Source organism: Anarhichas minor, unplaced genomic scaffold, assembly GCF_050575085.1.
Source record: "Anarhichas minor isolate MPS153535 unplaced genomic scaffold, ASM5057508v1 ptg000007l, whole genome shotgun sequence".
In the NCBI taxonomy this organism is placed as follows: domain Eukaryota; kingdom Metazoa; phylum Chordata; class Actinopteri; order Perciformes; family Anarhichadidae; genus Anarhichas; species Anarhichas minor.
The window spans coordinates 9,493,011-9,513,740 of record NW_027466453.1 but is presented as its reverse complement, the minus strand read 5'-3'; the positions used below and the strand labels follow the sequence as shown (position 1 = coordinate 9,513,740).

Below are 20,730 nucleotides of genomic sequence, written 5' to 3'. Positions count from 1 at the left end.
TTTACGGCAGTGCTTTACAACAATATTTACTACTTCAGTTGGACGAAGGATGGAAATTTGGCAGAACACAAAGGCAGACAATGAGGAACAGGATTTCCCAATAGTGTTCCATCACAAACACACACCCATTCAAGTTTTGGTGCACTATGGAGACCAAAAGCAAGCAAACGACATCCATCTCAGTTCCTGTATGGTAAACAAGAGGAAAGGCGACGAAAGATAGAGATAAAGACAGAGGAAGAGAGGGGCCATGGCTTTGGCGCGTGCTCTCCAGCGGGCAGAGGACAATGCGGAGCTGGCAGAGTCGGTGCCTCGTGCCAGAGGGAATAGAGTGCCACATGGTGCCCCTTATGAGCAGGGCCAGCCTGGAGGGGGATGTCGGCCACAATGCGTGTACGCATGTGTGTTTTGTGTCTGCTTTTGTGCATGCACGTGTAGGTACATGTGTTTGCATGACCATCCATACGTACCGTACCTAAAAGTATAGAGACAAGAAAGATGCAGCTTCAAGTTTTGGGTGTAATGTATGTAGATTCATGAGCGTGTTAGAGTGAAAAGATGTGAGTGCATGTGTATATGTGAATGGGGGGGGAGTTCAGAGAGGTGGGGCACAGGGTGTGTGTGTGTGTGTGTGTGTGTGTGTCTGTTTGGGGGGTGGGGGGAGTCCCAGTTCCCTTTTGCATCTTAAATTCCTCAACATCTGTTCAACCCTTCTCTGCAGCAGCGGGTTGTGATGTCTGTGTGTATGTGTGTGTGTGTGTGTGGCCACAGTGCATATGTGTGTGTTGAGTGTTTGTGTCTGTCTGCATATGTGCATGCTCTGCTGAAGGTGCTGGTTGTTACCCGCACCTTAATTAGGAGGAGACAGAGACTCATTTTCAACAATACTTGCAGGTAATGTGAAGCGCTCGCAGTGAATACAAAAAGAGAGCCATTCACCTACAAAAGCTACGTCGTCCTCTCTCCTCTCCGGACTGTGACCCAAATTACATCTCATGTTCAAAGCCTTTGATCAAAACCCTTTTACATGTTGCAGGTCACCGTGCAAGAGCTGTAATAACACTGAAGTGTTCCCCTCATCAAACACAGAGGAAAGAATAAAATCTGTGGCTGAAGCAGGGCAACATATGAACCAAGTAGGTCAACCTAAACGGCTCAGTAGTGAGTCCTAGATGGTGTTAGTACGCCTGACTGCATTTAGCGCAGTCCTGTAGCACATATTTGAAGAAGTCAACGAGAGATATGGGTTAGCATTAGCATGCCATGTGCAGATATGAATGTGGAATGAAGATTTTTGAAATGAAATATTTAAGTCCTGTGCCAACTCCTGAGCGAGAGCGACAGCAGCACAAACATATACAGCTCTGGGGCTCATCAGTGGTGAAAGCTACTGTGTGTTTTCTAAAGTATTCTACACATTTGAGTTGCTAAAAACACACAGTATTTCCATTTTATGCTTCTTTTAAACACTACTTATTATTTAATTACATTCATTTGACACGACAGCTAAAGTTGATAATTACTTAGATTAAGATTTTACATATAAAACATAACATCATTGTTATAGATTAAATGACCAGACTATATATAAATTAGGTAACATTAGTTCTATAACATTAACAAATCAGTCATAGTACCTTCTCCTGAAAAGACTTTCAAACTGTCAAACTTTAAATGCAGGAGTAGTGTTGTGACTTCTAATGAAACTAGCAATCTGGATGATTTTCATTTAAATACATAATATGTGTTAAGTTACTATTGTTGAAGGAGGTAACACAATGGTGATTGAGCCTCATGAAAGTATTGCAATATTTATATATATATGCGGTATTATGTCTGTGGCGACATTCATGGAAAAAAATGTAACATTACAGTTTTTCTCAATTGCATACACACACAAAATGCACACATTTCTGAAAACCCAAAGTTTGTGTTTCAGTGGAGCTCAACTCTGAGCACAATTCCATTCTTCTCCCTCCAATAAATTCTTAAATCAACCCAGACTGAAATCTCAAGGATTGCCACAATGCAAGTTTATTAAGTTTTGTTGAAAGTGGCAGTACCTATTTCAGAACAATGGAATTGCATTTGGAGTTTGGCAGTCTGGAGTTTTGTTGTTGATACATGAGCATTATGTTTTTTAGACATTGCGCATAGTTCCATGTTTGTGTGTTTACAGTGGAGAAAAACTGTAATGCAGCATTTTTGCTGGGAATGTCGCCACAAAACCCTGTCTGTAATACTGCAAATATATAAATATTGCCAGACTTTCATCAGTGGTCCATAGGCTCAATCACCATGGTGTTACCTCCTTCAGCGAGATAGACTCTTTACATACATCAATTTAAATTAAAATCTTCAAGTGAAGGATATAAACGCTATGTCTGTATCCGTATAGATACATGAAGCACAGAAACTGCACACTGCGACCTCTTAGACAGACACTATTCATGCTGCACCCAGTAACCCGGTGCCAGTCTTATGCCACCTTGATGGCAAGCCTGCCAAACTCATGTCACATCAGAGCAGACCCTGTGTCAACTCCTCACAGCACATATGCCAACCCGATGCCCTTCACATGCCAACCTCATGCTACATCGGTGGCAATCCTAAAACAACAATATGCCAACGGTGGACCTCCGCTTGGCCCAGAGTGCAAATCCCTTGGCGGCGGGCACTGGGAGACACTGTAAATAAGTGGAAAAGGTCAAAAGTCACTAGTGAATTAGGGTTCAAAGACAAATCTGTCATTCTGGTTTTTCTTCAGTGGATGCAATTAGCAGCAAAATCCTGCTCAGTTTAAAGCTCTAATCTCAGAGTCTGTAGGTTCCTCAGACTGCCTGTCTGCCTCTCTCTCTCTCTCTCTCTCTCTCTCTCTCTCTCTCTCTCTCTCTCTCTCTCTCTCTCTCTCTCTCTCTCTCTCTCTCTCTCTCTCTCTCTCTCTCTCTCTCTCTCTCTCTCTCTCTCTCTCTCTCTCTCTCTCTCTCTCTCTCTCTGCCTGCTGGCACTTTGGGAGCAGTGCCCCTCCAATCCCTGTACCCCCCTCCTCCCATCCTCCCATCCACCCCTACCTCCCTCCTCCTCCTCCTCTGGATGCCAGCCGACGGCCCTCACAGTGTGGCACGCCATCTGCTGCTGCCGCCCGCCCCGGCAACCCATCCACCCCTCCCCTCCTTGCTAACTCTGCCCCCCCACCCCTGCAGACAGCAGCTACCCACAATCCCCCTCTGCCTCAGCCGCGCGGTGCATAGAACAGGAGGCTTTCGCACAGATCACTTCACCCCCCGATGCCCCCGCCAGAAGTGTGTGTGTGTGGTGGAAGTGTCGGGGGCCTTGCAGACAAAGTAGTCAAGCTTTAAGTTCAGTGTGTAAATAAAAAACAACACATACTGTACATGCATGCACACATGCACACTATTAAACACAGCGTACTACTACTTAATATTTGGTTTCTTGCTGAACATGCTTTTACGTTCAGAAGTTATCTGTTTAAACACACACAACCAAGTGTTTTTTGCCAATCACTATTTTTTGGAAGAATATATATTACAGAAAAAGTGCAAAATAAGTGTTTCTTTAAGAATGAGAATTGAAAATATTGATCTGTTTCACTGCAGTTTTCCTGTTAAAAAGAAATGTCTCAATTATTTTTGTGTGTCACAGGTATGTTTAAATAGTGTTCTCTCTGTCATACACACACACATACATGCTGAACACAACTCGAGACGCCTTGCCACAGGGATAGCTGACGTGACGGTGACCCATACACGTGCTGCTGCTGTTTGGGATCTGATGGTGGCTTTGTGGCAGAGCTTTCTGATCACCACTTTGCTTTGAAAAGAGAGAGAAATAAGATGAGAGAAATCAAACTATAGCAGGAACGAGAGAGAGAGAGAGAGAGAGAGAGAGAGAGAGAGAGAGAGAGAGAGAGCACAGTCCTACATCCATCTTGTGTGGGTATGGAGCCTCATGGCTGGCACTCTATCCATCAATGAGCGCAACATTAACTCTCTGGATCAGAACCAACATCCCCAGATCTCTTTCCATCTCTCTTCCCCTCCCCACACTCTGCTAAATACACACACCAACACACAGACACACATACACCATTAGTATTCCACTGCCATCCATGACAAAACCTCAACATGCACCTCTCTCTACCTTCCCCTCGCACACACCAACATCCTGTTGTTTTCTGTATTCATCCCAAACTCTACTCCTATTGGCAATCAAATAGATATTTTTATATTTGACACGAGTTTCTCTCTCCTCTCTCTCCATCTTTAAACACCTTCATCACCTAAACAGCTAACCTCCTCAGCCCCTCTGATGTCTAGCCTGTCTCGATTCACCTCCTCTTTTCTCCTCTCCAGATCTCCTCTCCACTGAGCTGTCTGATCCGCTCCTCTCTTTGTCTCTCTCCCAGTTGGTGTTAATAATTTAACTACTGAGCTGCTGCAGAGCTGGCTCCCTTCCAGGCCTCAGATTGGCACTATCTGTCTATTTATGACACTGTGTGGCAGCACACATGTGTGGGATGTGTAAGAGTGAGAAGAGGACTGTGTTTGTGTGTGTAAGAGAGACTTTGTGTGTGTGTGTGTGTGTGTGTGTGTGTGTGTGTATTTTCCTATTAGACTTCAGCCAATAGCAAATTAGCCTCCAAAGCCACAAGACTGTCACCTAAATTGAAGTTAGAGAGAGAAATGTGTGTCACAAACCCTGATTCTTCCTCCAGATTCTTCACCGTAAAACTGGACTATCTCACTATTACTCTTACTATTCACACAACATTGTTTTTGATAGCCAATCACAATAATGTTACGGTGTTATTAGCTGAATGTCTCAGGTTATGTTTAGTGTGCGCTGTGGAGATTGGTCTGGCTATGCAAGACTATGTTTAGTGTGATGTAATAGTAGTGGGTGGGATATTTATAGTCAGACTTCCTGGTAAGCATGCTGAAAATGATTTACTCATCCTACCAACATATTTAACATACAAGGACTATCAAAGAATATACTACTGTAAGCAGCAACCACCATAGCAACATGTTAACTAATGAAAATAAATTATTTGCAATGAAAATAACCAAAGCACATGAAGAAATATGTGTGTGTGTATGATTCTTTAAATTAGGACCAATAGAAAACAGTTATATCTATTCTATTGTATCTATTAAAACAGCACAGACTGTAATTGGGTGCTTTGGACTGAAAATCATTGGTATGTTTAAAAAGCACTAATTTAAAAGGAAACAGAGAAAAATTATATGAAGTTTTTAGGAACAAACTTATTGAGAAAGTGACAGAATGAAGTACCTGTGAGATTTGACAAAAGCATACCTCTGGGGTATGCGGGGACCCAAGTTGGTAGGATGAATATTAAAACTATAAGGCTGACAAACTGTTAATTATGGTTTTACGATCTATGAGTTTCTCTTAAATACTGTGTTAAAATATGATGTAAATAATATTCTTATATGTACTCTCCCCCTCCACCAGACAGATAAAGTGGAAGGGATGGATATAAAAATGAAAAGGAACATTCCTGGTTGTACAAGAGATTTACAAAAAGCAGCAAAAATACATTAACAATAAGGTGCCTTTATATTGTAACAAACAAGATTAACAAAGATGAAGCGGCAGCTAAAATCTTTATATTCAAAACGCAGCAATCACAGATTGAGGACAAGGATAGAAAGTGAGAAGAGAGAAGGTTCAAATCTACAAGGGAAGGAAGAAACGACGGGGCATGGAATATCCAAAAATCCAAGAAGTGGAGAGAGGTTTTCATCATACCTCACAAAAAAACTTCCCTGATTTAAGGAGTAGAAGAGCAGAGGAGGTAGTGACCTCCAAGAACAAATAAGTTGTCTTATGTATATACAAATATGCAAAATCAAGTGTGCAATATGCAAACAAACAGTAGTGGCATATGTTTTTTAGAGGAAAAGGATGAATGCAATTAGAATATTTTGTGGTTGACTGCCAAAAATAAATATTTTAAATCATTTTCATCATATTCAGAGGAGTATTTCAAAACCAGCCCCCCTTCACTAAAAGATGTTTGGAAATTGCGTAGAGATGAAACTTCTTTCTAATTTTACCACAGAAATAATAGGCATCATATTTCAATAAAAAATGCATCACTTCATTCTATCAAGACTCCCCGTGATGATCTACACACAGTTCTCCGAAATCCGTTCCTGCACATTACCTGATAACACTCAACACACCACGGACTCAGTTGATCTGAAAAAAAGAGGCGACATTTCCGAAGCAAGTACGTGACACGGTGTGAATCTCGATGCCACCTCCCACACCTCTCACCCTCCTACAATCCTGCCCACAAGAGATCTCCGCTGGGTAAAATCAGTGCAAGCAGCTCACGACATTCATTTATTCATCCCTGGTATCATCAATCATCCTTCAAACCAGCAGTCCTCCTTTTGTTCCATCAGTTATGTTACCGAAGCATGAACGTAATTTGTGACAGTTTCCTCAGGGATTTTTTTTAACTTAAGCTGTAAGGATGTAAACCCAAAAAATTAGAATTGTAGAGTTTTGGATGGAATAGTCTTTGACCTTGCCTTATTGATTTTTCACATTGCTTTATATTTTTACACTTAGGATTGTTTCCATTTGGGTTTTTTTTCCACCAAATCATCTGTCAAAGTCTCAAAAATATCTGTTCTCTTGCAAAGCTGGTGTTGTGAATCAATAGGTTGATGTGCGTTAAAGCCTTCGCGTTGATAGTAAACAGACATATGCAAGGCCGCCCACCGCTCCACCTTATCAAAATTTGATATCTCATAAGGGCCTTTCACACTTGCCGGAAAACATAAACACACCTCGAATGGCTGCATGCACACAAAACCTGCACTGTCATTAATTTCAGAGATGGAGGGAGGTCAGCGTACCAGACGGTGTTTGTGGGTCTGTGTGCAAGCATGTGTGCAGGCTCGCATGGCAGTAGGTGTGTGCTCACATGTATGTGAGTGTGCACGTCAATGGGGGAGGGAAACATGCATGTTTTGCGCACGCACACACACACACATGCACACACCGGTGTTGACAGGTGGCTGTGGTAAAGAGGTGGTCCCTGAGCTGGGGTCTGACTGTCTCTGGCTGAGAGAGAGAGGAATAAAAAGCTCCCAGCAGCTGTCGCCCTAATTCCTCTAACACGGTGCTTGTGCTCTGATTAGAAAACAGATCTGGCCTCTAATTTACTCCTGACACCAACTAATGCTCTATATCTCAATTGCTCCGTCCCCGCTCGCCACTGGCCTGCCTGGCTGGACACACACACCTGCGACTCTGAGGGCTGAGAATTGTGCAGGTTTAAATGCACACACAACACTGCAACTGAGCATGACAGAGAGACATGTAGTCCTCATCTGGTATCACCTCGACATATCACACTCAGACACACTGCTATTCAGATAACAGACTCCATTGTTCTTCTCCTCAGTCTGCAAAACAACTAACCAGGCCTGAAGAGTTAAGTGTGTCGGCCTGAGCTGTCAGATTCCTGTATGTAAAACCATGGCCACAAAAAGTATCAAAACTGTTAAAGCAGTATTTCCCCATTTATTTGGTTGGAACACCTTAAAACAAAGTCTACTTTGGCTCCTTAATCAAAGCTGTGGAAGTCTAGACTAGAGTGACTTTTTACCTTTTATGGAATCCATCCAGAATTAGATATTCTTTAGAGGCCTGAGGAGAACAAATTAAATTACCACGTAATTGACAAAAAAAAAAAAAATAATTTGTTTTGCTTTCTGGCATAATCAGCTTGATCTTTGTTTGGAATGATGATAATTAAAAGCTATGACACCAAAGCTGAAACACAGACACCAGAAAGTGTATGTCAAGGTAGTCAAACTTATATAGCATGTGTGGAAATCCCAAAGATTTTAACTCTGTAAGTCTTGTGTTAGGAAAAGCACTCTGAGATGCTGTTGTGGCTGGAGGTGACACAACACCGACTGCCTTTTTTTTTTGGAGGGTTTTTAAAAACACATTCAGAGAAATAACTGTGATAATACAGCATTATTCCCAGACATCCTTACCAGCCGCGACAACATGTGGCTGGTATTGAGCATGCGTGTATGTGTGTGTGCGTCATCATGACAAATTAGGCCTTGGATACACCCACTGTAGTGGGGACTAACATCGAGGCGGTTTTGAGTACTTTGTCAGGGGTTAATATGTCTTATTGGCCTATCTTGTGAGTAGGGGTCGCAAGGAGATATTGTTTTGTTACAATGAGTTACAAGCCAAAGAGGTGGGGGATTGACAATCTAGATTTCAACTGACAACATGTAGATTGATCTATCTGGTCTTCTTTTATCAACAGCAGATTATTTCAACCCCAGAGTGTGATCCTCTTCTAATAAATTCCATCAATATTGCAGAGTAGAATACAGAGCAACATATAGTTGCATATAGAAAAGTTGAAGTGAAAGAATGGAAAGTGATGTTCAGTGCTGCCAGTTTTAATGACAGCGGAGGAGGAGACGCTGGCTGAGTGTCTGGGTGCCGTGATGGGGTTGGCCCAGCAGGGGGCAGAGGTGTGATGCCGGGAGTGGGAGGTGGCAGCTCAGTGTCACACTGCACACAGGGTGTCACCTCACCAGACAGAGAGAGAGAGAGAGAGAGAGAGACAGGGAGAGGGACAGGGAGAGCGAGAGAGAGACAGAGACAGAGACAGAGAGAGAGAGACAGGGAGTCAGGGAAAAAGGGGAGCGATCTATCTCGATCTGTGTGTTCTTGTGCTTCTACCTTTGTGAGGACTTGAGTTTTAGACCTTGAGGTTGTTGGTTTTTTTAATCTAAAGTCCAAATTAAATTTAAATTAAGTTAGGCTTAGGGGATGCATTATGTGATGTTGCGGTGAAGCTATACCTGATGATGTAACTGATAAGAAAAGAGACATTAAACCACATAAAAGACTAGCTTAATGGCGGTGAGTGTCTTTCTCTCTGGGGTTTGTAAGAGCCTACTAGTAGGCTAGGTTTCTTTGTGTAAGTGACTGCATGTGTGTGTGTGTGTGTGTGTGTGTGCGTGAAATCCTTTTTTATTTCCTCTTTCTTCTCCCTCTGTCCCATGTATCTGTCTCCTGGGACTCACTTGGCATCTCTCCCTACTTTTAATTCTCGCTCCACAAACTGCTGCTGTCTGAACACAAGCTGGCAGCACATACATGCAGACGCGCGCACGCACACACACACACACACACACACACACACACACACACACACACACACACACACACACACACACACACACACACACACACACACACACACACACACACACACACACACACATTCTGAGTTTCACGAATGCACCAGTGGACCCCTCCTTTCCTCAAATAGGCAATGAAAGACACCCCACACAGTCGCCCCACGTCCGGTTTAAATGCAACACACACGTTTCTCTTCCACATCACTGTCATCTGAAATATTGGAGAGGAACTCACAAACACATACAAGGGACATCAATGATACAGTACAAGTCGAATTCAAAGAGATAAACACAAATACACACTGGGTGATGAAAGAGAGATATTTACAGCCTCCCAGGAAATAGACACTCACTACCAGACACACACACACACACACACACACACACACACACACACACACACACATTTCATCACTGACATTAGCTGAGAGACACAGAGAGAGAGCATCTCTGCTTCTCAGAATACAAACCCAGTGTGAAATAAAACACACAAACACACAAACAGACACGATGAGCCCTTAAAACATAAACAGAAATCAAGGAAGTAAAAGGACATGAACATTCCACATTTATTTGTTTATTTAGATCCCTTCTAGCTGCTCCTTTAGTTTAGGTGTAATAACACAACTGTCAGCGGTGCTCACACAGAGAGTTGCACGCATTCAAGTTCTCCAGCAAAACATACATACACTGACAGGCAGACGAGCCCAACTTCAAAAGCTAGAAATAAATAAATTAAAGGCGAGTCTGATAGGGATGAATAAATAACAAGAGGAGAGAGAGAGATGAAAACAGGAAGGAGAGACGGAGGGTGCAGCAGTAAGAGAGGAAGCAGAGAGGGAGATGCAGTGATTTCTGGAAGGAGGCTGGAGGTTCAGGCAGGGAGAGAGAGTGAGATTGTCACACACACACTTCTAATCTTGTTCAAGTTAAACTGGCATGCAGAGATGCAAACACACTCCAGAGATAGATATCTGTGTGCAGTAGTGCGTGCAGGTGGAGAGTGCCTGCAAAACATAGCGTGAGGCCAAGCGACTTTCTTGCCTTTTGAGCTTCCTACACTCTGTGTCTTTTTTTTAATTATTTGGAGAAGGGTGTGAGTGTGAATGCAAATATGCAAATGAAACGGTTATTATTGCATTGCTCATCAAGCAGCGCGAAGCAGACATTAATAGGCTGATGAATATGCATGTGAATTTGTTAATTAAGTTAATTATTCTGCTGAAAATGCATTCGTCTTCCAAGGACATCTTCCCCAGGATTCCAACCTGCTCCGCTCATTAGTCATGCGATATTTTACACTGGGCACTGGGACAAGAGGTAGGAATGGGAGGGGCAGGAGGGGCCACCAGGGTTGATATGTCTACAATATAAGGGCATCATGGGTTTCAAGTCCACTTAAGACCAGCAGTAAGAGTCTAAGAAAGAGATAAAATGGCATTATAATGGCGCCTAATCATTCATCAGCTCTTCAAAACTGAAGGGTCAGTGAAGAGACAAAGCGCTTAACCCTGCTACAGTAGAACGTACACACTTATAGTGGCCAGACATTCGCTCCATCTCTGCTTTTCTCTTTCCTCTCCAGTAATTCCCCCTCTTCGCTGCTTTTCCTCTAATTGCTTATTAAAACCCTCTTAAATGAACTTTTTGTGCCAACTTTCCAACACATTAATTAATTGTTGTAGCCAATTAAGTGTCGCTGCGCAAATGAGCTTCAGCACAAATGGTCCTGCAGGGCCCGTCCACCCCCCCCCCCCCCTCCTCCCCTCCCTTGCACCATCACCACCCGCTCCTCCTCCTTTTCCACCACCCTCGCTGACTGCTTTCCCAGCAGCCCCTCTGCCCTTAAAGCGGCAGCATCCACACAGACAGAGAGAGAGACACAATGATCTTGCCTTGCTCATGAGGCTCTTTGAATTAAATCGGTAATGAGATGCTTAGACCTTGGAAAAGTACTTTGGTTTGCAGAAGTGCAGCATCATGCAGAGAGGGTGAAGTGTCTTTGGCTTGAGTGGAGATTTTAAAAAGGTCAGAGAAGGATTTAAAAACAAAGCTAGTGTATTTTTCCTTTTCAGCTTTTTCCCCCATTATTGATTATTGATGGAGCAAATAAAAGCAAACACTTCAGTATGGATAGAATTTATACCAAAGGAGTGAATGTGATTCAGGATTATTTTGAGTTTTATGACCTGGCACCAGTGACTTTACATAAAATCAACACACATCTGTATCATTTGGCCCATCCAAAAGCCTCCTAAAAACTCTTTGGTTGGTCTCACTGCTGTTGAGTGATAAAGAAATAACGAGTGTGTGTGACAGCAGTTTCTCACAAAACTATAAACTGAGTAGAAATGGAGATGGTGTTATGGCATCTATAAAGCATGCTGTTGCAACACTAAAGCATATATCACTGCTGGGATAAAGTCAATCAATTTTCCAAATATCACATAAATAAAGATGTAGCCATAAACGAAATGACTGACATTAAATTTGGTTTGATTGAAGACAAAGAAGGGATCTGATGAAGACAGCACAATTTGCTCAATTCCCAAGTTGCATTCATGATTAAATGTTTTTTTTCTGTTGCCCAACTCTTAAGGGTGTAAATGTCCATTCAAAAATGTGGGTTTTTATCGGTTTATTTTTTACATGTTCAGTTTACTAATTATGCTTTACATTAGCTCTTCTTTGCTGACTATACGCTGCGTGTGTGTGTGTGTGTGTGTGTGTTAGATCTGGGACTGCGGGAGTCCCTTCCTCCCCTCACTGAGTTTACACATAGTCACTGATCAAACAGCCTCAGTCATCAAACTCAACATCAAACTGTAGCATGGCTCAGAGAGACAACAGCGGCCCAGATTTACACTGCACAAAGGCGCCACACACACACACACAATACCTGGGCGTTTGGAGCGAGATAAATTAACTTGTTTTAAAGAGTCAGTAAAGAGATTTGTACTAGTGCAGATCCGATTTCTTCACTTTCAATTCAAATCTAGATTTTTATTACAGTTCCGAAGAAAAGTGATAAAAATGAGTGATTGAATTTATGGAGTGGCTCAGCTGCAGAATTCATAGCAATGTTTTGTCTGGAGAAGCCTGCATCAGTCATATCTCAAACTGAAACTGCACTTTTGAATGCTAACATGGACTCGAGTTAATAAATCTCAATCTAAATCTGAAAAGTTGAGTGTCAATCCAGCCAGAAGGCTTATATAAATATTGTTAAATGGGTAAAATATTCAATGTTTGATTTACTCAAATGTTTCCTTACACTGAATATTGAAATGGATGACTTACTTTTCCCCTCCAGAGCCAGTCAGTGTTTGCCCTCATTCGTTGTCCATCAGTCTCACCTTCTCCATCCCAAATTCACTTCTTTTTCTTGCATCCCGAGTGAGCTTTCTGCCAAATTAAAATGTAGCACCAGTTCAGACAGACAGTCGTTTTAGATAGGTTGTTAAATTGTTTGTTGTGGCAATCTGAAAAAAATGATCAAGAACCAGCCAGTGTGGCTGGTAGAGTTTACAGATTTATTTTTGCCCAAAAATTCATCAGCAGTGGCTGGTGTACAATTAAGCAGACGGATACATGTTCCTAAGTGTTCTTTACTCAGTCAGGGTCCAGGCAGATGTGTGATGTGAGAGCTGGGTCCTAACATTTGACATACATTTAAAAGGAGCTGCTATCTGTTCATGGTTGACAGACTTCACATAGTGGACAAAGGGTACGCAACAGCTGTGATTAGAGTAAAACATGTTGTCGATTTTAAATTTTTGCTCCAACAATCAGTTTGCACAGGGACAGAGGAAATTGAAGAAGTGATGCAAAAAATACAAGCGCTGCAATTTGGAATGACTATATTAAAATAGACTGTCAGTCAATTCACTATTTGTCTGGAAGCCCTCCAAAATCACTGTGGCTGAGAGTGAAGCGATGGCATCCAAAATGGAGGCTTCGCTTTGAATGCCGCCGTCGCTGCTGTGGCGGGTACGTGCTGCAGACTGGCAGCGTGGCACATTTATGGGCATTCCCCATAAGGTGCCTTTCTGATTGATGGCACAGCCTCGTGCGCCTCCCTCTCTTCACTCCTCAGTCCTGATTTATTCGTCTAGTCTCTGTGACTTGGCACTGGCATTGCCCACTATGCTCTCCTGTGGAAAATCCCTGCGGGCACATTCACTATTATTTGGAGTCCCGATGGGCGAAAGCATCAGACAGAAACATACACACCAACACACACACCCGGCACTGTCTCATCTCACTCACACTGGGCCTGTGCTAGAGGGCAGGTGAGCCTCCCACTGCCTCCACTCTGAAAGGATCTATCACCCAGAGGGCTCAGCTGCTTGGTGGGCCAGAGGGGTAAGCGGCTCTGTAAGCCTGCCAAGTGAGGAACTGGTCTGGGTATGCATGAAGCCAATCCTCACTCACACACACTCTCACTCTCACTCACTCTCACTCTCACACACACACACACACACACACACACACAGCCAGTCTTGCATGAACCTTGCAGGCCTCTCTCTTTGCCAATCTGCAGTTTATGATCCTTGTCTGCCTGTCAGGGTCTTCATGAAGAGATCAACCCAAGTGGTAACGGAAACAGCACATAAATCAGATTGATGAGAAGGGAACTGTGTGACTGGAACAATCTCATACTTCACATATTAAGCAGTGTCTGTGAAACAAGTAAAAAAAGACGACCAATTGCATATTACCAACAATGACCAAATGTTACGGCCATGTTCATGAATTTAAGTCTTAAATAGCGAAAAAACACTTACAAAACAAAATACCTAACAAAACAAACACCTGAAAAAAACTTATTGAATATTCTGTTCAAGATTTAGTTATACATATTCTTTTAGTTTAGTTTTTTAATTCAGATTATGACCTGTGTATTTTGAATTGCGTTTTAGTCTTTTTTTTACTCGTGTTACTAGTATGATCAATGACTTCCCTTCCTTGATGTGTTCCTCATAAAGAATAGCTTGTAGAATGAAAGACAAACTAAAATGAGTTTCCAGATCTAAAGAGCAGTAAGAAACATCAGAAATGTGGTTAGCTTAGCCCAACGCTGCAGCCATCAACTGTGATCAGGCTTTGCCAAGGCCCGACCGAGAGGAGTCCCAGTGGTTTGAGCTGTACGAGGGAGGGCCTACCATCTAGTGGCCACTTTAGAGAAACAATCAAGAGACGCCAGGAGAGACTATTCAACTGGTCGCATTACTTCTTTTAATAAACTAAACCAAGAAAACACATATTACAAAATATTTTTTTTTCTTTTTTACAGACACACCAAACCATTTTCTCCTCCCTTTCCTTTTCCAAAGCAAAAAAACAAACAAACAAACAAACAAAGGAAACAGAAACATGGACCATTACTTTTTTTTTTTTTTTTTTTTTAAGCGTGAAACATTTTCTTTCTGTAGAAAATAACTGCTCCAAAAAAAGAAAAAGCTTTTGTTGCACAAGTTGGCAGGGAGGCGATGACATATTAGAAGAGGCTTTCACAGCCCGCCAGGAAAAGCCGAAAAAGGTCTGTTTCTGTATACGTGTTTCTATAGCTTTATATTTCAACTAGCAGAATAGCTTGAGTATTATGGAGCAGTCCGTTGTAATGTAGTGGTCAAATCCGTATTTGAGACAGGAAAGTAGTATGCGGGCTTAGGCTTGTTAGGAGACAGAGGTTTTATGTCAAAGGAAGGATAATCTTCACGTGGACCGAGAACACATCGCAATTCAGCCGAGTTGATAACAGACATAATATGGAGTTGCCTTTGGGCAAAACAAAAAACAGTCCTGCAGATGTACACTGTTGTAGGTACCATCCAAAGCAGAAACTCAACCCACACTCCCCCGATAGGCCAAGATCCTTTTGGGGTCGCTGGGGTCCCAAAGGAGGCACGAGGCTGAAAACAGGGGAGCTAGCCGGCATGTAAGGTTCAATGGGAAACTCATGTTGCTCCAGTGTTCCGTCTCAAATACAGCCATTCACAGTATTTTAGCTTCAGCGAATCTTCCATCACACATTCACCGAACACCACCCCATCAGAGCGGACGACCGGGACTTCATCCTCCAAACACATTGACAACTTTGTTAGAAGTGGGCACTGCAGTGGGCATGACAATCATTTGTTTGGAGAAAAGAAATAATAAATCACAGCTGCTTTCTAAGTTGAGTGTCAGCTGCATGACACTCAATTTGGAAGCTAAACTTCATTCAAGTCAGGATCTTCAGTGGACAGGGGTTGCAGGTGGTGACAGTCACTTAATGGATTGTTAGAAGTCGGATCGACCTCAGGTCCAAACACTCCCTCCAACACAGCAGCTTGTTCAGGGGGCAGTGATGATCAGGACCTCAAAAGGCCCTTCATCTCTTTCTTTAAGACATTCATTTTCATAATCTTTGATTCAACTTTAGCTACCTGCTCATGGTCCAGTGAGTCATAATCTTCTGGTGTCCCCTCTGCCTTTCCCTTCATGCCAGGATTACTGCAGCCGTCTCAAGATACCTAGGCCTGTCTCACCGGGGGGGACCGAGGGTCAGCGGGCAGCTCCATGAGAAAAGCGGAGGTCCTGGTCCTTGGGGAACTGTGCTGCAGTGGTAGGAGCAGCAGTCCCCAGTCCTGCTGGGGTATCGGCTGCAGCCGTAGCTTTCGGGGGAGAGTCTGGAACCCAGGGTGGAGGGGGCTGTCCCCGGGCCAGGGCCTCCACAGCAGGAGATGGGTCCTTGCTGCGCTGAGGGTCCCCAGCTTCCGAGTCCTGCTGAGAGATGAGCTGGAGCAAGGCAGCTGCCATGGCAGGGCTGATGTCCTGGCTGGGTTGGGTCTCAGACCCAGCCTGCTGGGCATTTCCAAGGAGGAGAGCTGATGGAGGTGGCCCAGGTGGAGAAGGTGGACGCTGCTCACCAGATGGAGGCACCTGGTTGACCCCAAGCTGTTTCCTCTTTGATGTTGCACCATCTGATGGGGCCAAACAGGAAGAGAACAAAACGTTAGGCAACAAGGCATAAAATGTTTCATTTCAATGTGCTCTATTCATACAATAGCCCTAAATCTTATTTGTCCTCTTGTTTAATCTGCACTTATGCAAAGTAAAAATGTATTTGTTACAACGGCCTGACAGTTACACAATGTTGACATTCCTACCTTCACCACAAGAGGGAGAGCAGAGCACTCTAAATGTATTAACATAAAGTACATTTCAGAACCATTAGGAGGGAAAACGTATCTGCCGGTATTGTTGCAGTAAAGTTAGCTTTGTTATGGACACGGTGTAGATACGGTGCAGTAGATACCAAATCTATTCTGACCTGAATACAAAGTTGGCCTCCAAAACAAATCTACAGGCACGCACCTATTCAGATATGTTAAATCTCAACATTGAAAATAAGCTTCATTTTAACATGAATCACCGTTAAATGTGTATTAAACACAGTTTAACATTGACTGTATTCACTATATGGGTTTAAAAAATAATTGCATTAATGTATGCAAAACAGATGCAGCTGGTCTTGTTTTTCCTCCAACAACCTTCAGAAAAAAAAAAGGGGGGGAAAATGTGGTAACTAGATGAGAAAACATTAGGAAGGGCATGTACAGCTGGATGAACAGAAAGGGTGACTTATGTAGAGGAATTCTAAGTATTATAAAGGTCAGGACAAGATTACTAAACCAGGTTAGTCTCATTCTTTTCCAATCTACAGCAGTGCAAGGCAAACCAAGGCGGCAAGGGCTTCAGACGCCTCGGCAGGAGAAATAACCAGAAGAAAACAGGACTGTTACCATTCCACTGTCAGCAGCATAGTCAATAGTTTTATTCAACTTGCTAATCACATTTTTAATTAATATCTGAGTCAGAGTGAACAGTTTGAAACAAAACAAAAAAAGTGTGACAAACCAAAAGTTAAAAGAAACACATGCAGGTGAGGCCTAAAGACTCAAAACATTTATTTTCACTTGATAATTTATTAGACGTTCTTCATAAAAAGGCGGACATTACAGACTGTTTAAAGCAAATCGCCTCATGTGAAGAATCCATGACACCTGCTATATAATGAAAATGAAGTGAGAGCATGAGTGGAGATGGGAAAGATACAGAAACAAAGACTATGAAAAAGAAACAAGGAAGTGGGAGAAATGTGGAAGGAACAATACAGTGTGAACCTTTCTTTTCACTCAAATTAATAAAACTAAACTTTCTCCCGGTTTATTGAGTACACCGGTGAGCGATGACCATGTGCACCAAACCTTCGCCTGGTTACAAACGCTTGAGTGACATTTGGCGAGGTACTGCATTTTTCAATATGCGAGGTGGGGGGGAGGAAGGGGACAGTGGCGAGCGTGTGAGGAATGTCAGGGATCAAAGAAGGGGTTGGGGGATGCATGACACGACTAATGACCCAATTCATTTGGTTAATTGATCACTTTGTTGACTTCATCAGGTAGTCTAAAGTGAAATGAATTTGATAAAGAGTATACAGGAATTTTGAATAACGAAACTCAGTTCGCTTCTATTTGTTCTCTGCCCTGCTCTCCTCATTCTTGCTGTCCCCGGTGATTTTCAACTGACCTTGGTTCCCCCTTTCTTTCCACCCTCTAGAGACTAAACCCGGACTTGCCCTTGCGATCAGTAGTAGAGGCAGACGAACCGCGCATTAGTGCCTCCTCTGATTGGACGCCATTGCTCTCGTCGCCTTGCTCCTCGGTTTGTGGCTTAATGATGTGGCCCAAAATGAGAGCCAGCAGGTTGGCCTGGTCTTCCTGGCTGAGTGGCGGCTCTCCGGATGGCGGAGAGAGTTCCTGGGGTTCGGGAGGCGGCTCTGGGGGCTGGGACCTGGCTGCGGACTGGGCCTGGTCCTCTGGAGCCCCCTGGTGGTCAGAGGCTTCACTGAGGGCAGACAACGACTGGCTGAGTGTCTCTGGTTTGGAGAGGTTGAGAAGCTGAGCCACCTGGGGCAGGCTGAGGTCCGTCTGTCCCTGGAGGAGGTTAAGCAGCACCGCCAGCTCTGTCTGGTTCAACTGCTCTGCAGCAACTCCCAGGCCTGAACACATCCACGCAGCAACAATTCAAACTATGACAATGCAATACCAATAAACAAAAAGATGCATAAACATTTCTTCTGAATAATTCCAAATTACTTTTTTAATTTCCAAGCAGTGCAACAGTATGCCAGCCTACTACATTAATAAATAACTACAGTAATAATAGGACAATCATAAAACAAGGACATGTATGGGCGCTCCCTAAGTTGGGTTAACATTCCATCAATGTTACCAAAATCTGCAAATTTTCCCAGTTTGCATTTTTGCACATCTTATGTCCACGTGTGTTTCTGCTAATAGTTTTGAGAGGCAGTCGTTACCTGACAACTCACTCTCTAAGTTGGCCGAGGAGGGAGGCTTTCCTGGTGGAGGCGGTGGGACTCCAGCCGGGCTTTGGGCTTGGGGCCGGCTGTTCCCTCCGCTGGAGGTCCCTGTCGCATCCTTGCGGGGCACTTTGGGCACAGGCACATCCTCGGGCACCCCGCTCTGACGTGCACGTCGTCGCTTCTTACTCCACAGCTCGTGGCAGTCCTGGTGGTGAGGAAGACTGGAGTCGCAGTCGAGAGACAGACGCGCGAAGAAAAAAGGAAATTATTAGAGAAGAAGAACTGAATAAGATGTTTAAACAACGAAAAGTATTACGTGCGCCCTTCAAATACTTTTTCACTAGCTCTTACAATTAAGAAAACAAAACATTATTATATATCTGGTACTATACAGATGAAAAGTGGAATCGGAGGATATGGGGCTACTGACTCTGGCGGCGGCATCTTGCTGGGCTCAACGTTACTCAGAAAGTCACTGTTGAGAGCGTGCTCCGATGAGCAGCGCCGCGCAGGGTCGAGGGTCAGCATTCGGTCCAGCAAGTCCAAGGCAGCAGAAGGTAAACTGTGCAGAAGGGGAAAGATTTTTTTCAACTGTAGAAACAGACGCAGGGTTGATCTCAGCTACTTTGGGGAAGGTCAGCATGGCTACGTACAAGGCAAACTCCTCCCGCAGCCGCCGTCTGTACTGCTTCTTGGGTTTCATGGTGTTGAAGAGGGGAAGTTTAATGACGTCAGGCCAGGCTGCAGGACAGGGGCTCCCGCACAGACGGCTGAGGGAAAGGACAAGAGAAAGGCAAAGATGGGCTCAGAGATGAAGAAACGGAGACATTGGGGTGTAGAGGTTGCAGCAGAAGTTATAACTGATGGTGCTCTGCTCAGGAAAGGGCAGCCCTACCTGATGAGCTCCAGCTGTAGAAGCTCCTGGTTAGCCTGGAAGATGGGCTTCTTGGTAAAGAGCTCTCCCAGAATACACCTGAGTCATGACAGAATGGAAGTAGTACAAAATGAAGTAGTACAAAATGATACACTACCACTCACCAAGCTGAAACTAAGTTTAATAAACTGTTTTAATGTGTGAATACCAAACAGAATCTGTCAGACTGTGATTGTGTAAATACATTTTATTTGTACATTTCCAATCCTGCACATCTTATAGAAGAAAGTCTTTCCCTCAAAGACAAAGCAGTGCATAGAAATACAAACAGAGTGTAGAAGTTGTATGGAAATATATTGCTGGTGCAAAGGTTCAGAGTTAATGTTTTTATTTTTACATACTGTTTAAATTACAAACAATTTGCATAAAATAGTCTTCTGCTTTAATTCAAGTTTGACAGCAGAGCACACAGGGGACAAATAAATAAAGTGAAAACTAATGAGTGAGCCTCTCAGTGACCAAGGTGCTTCAGGATTAAAAAGTTACTCAGTGTGCTGCAAACCTCTAGTCTAGTTTACATGGCAGAAAAAATACATCCGTCCGTCAATATCTTCTGTGAAGTTTTCAACAAATCCATAAAAACTCAAATATATAAACTACAGTATCAGTGTACCATGGTGAGTGGGAGGCTTTCACCTACCAGGAGGATACTGAGTAGGAAGACGTGCACACTGGCAAAAGATCATTTGAGAATAACCTTTCCAAAAACACACACAATGTAGCTTTTTTCCGTCATGTATTGTTTTTAGAATGATTTAGTGATAGAGAGATGAAAAAATGTCATGATTTAGTGCTTATTTTCCAAAAACGGTGAAGGGTTAAAGCAACTAGACCAATATTAACGAGAGGTTGCATCACCCAACAAAACATAATCCCAAATGTACACGGGTTCATGAAGCCTACACTACATTATATAATGGAGGAGTGAGTGTATGACAGAGGAAGTTAAGAGAGTGTGAATGAGTGATGTGCTATCATGACAAAGGTCGTACTCACCCACAGCTCCATACATCAATGGCTGGAGAGTATCTCTCCTCTCCCAGCAGGAGTTCAGGGGGGCGATACCATAGTGTGATTACTTTATTAGTGTACGGCCGACTGGGGGGGGGGGGGGGGGGGGGGGAGGAAAGAGAGGGGACAATGAGACCCGGTGCACTTTCATAGAGCAAACACAA

At 43.3% G+C, this 20,730-nt stretch overlaps 1 protein-coding gene across 3 annotated transcripts in view; it reads right to left on the bottom strand.

Moving 5' to 3' along the window:
• cdk12 (cyclin dependent kinase 12) overlaps positions 1-20,730 on the bottom strand; it is a 34,541-nt gene that overhangs the window by 6,449 nt on the left and 7,362 nt on the right. The window contains exons 8-15 of one of the 3 annotated variants that reach the window (XR_012952425.1): positions 20,552-20,653; positions 19,517-19,594; positions 19,275-19,391; positions 19,052-19,183; positions 18,616-18,842; positions 17,902-18,294; positions 15,677-16,213; positions 12,546-12,650 (exon numbers count right to left, since the gene is read on the bottom strand). Coding sequence is in view for 2 of the 3 variants with exons in the window: in XM_076085601.1 (XP_075941716.1) it covers positions 15,795-16,213; positions 17,902-18,294; positions 18,616-18,842; positions 19,052-19,183; positions 19,275-19,391; positions 19,517-19,594; positions 20,552-20,653 (1,468 nt within the window). In the remaining variant the exon portion in view is untranslated. Of the gene's footprint in view, positions 1-12,545; positions 12,651-14,460; positions 16,214-17,901; positions 18,295-18,615; positions 18,843-19,051; positions 19,184-19,274; positions 19,392-19,516; positions 19,595-20,551; positions 20,654-20,730 lie in introns of those variants that run through there. The other 2 variants (XM_076085602.1, XM_076085601.1) reach the window with 2 other exon arrangements.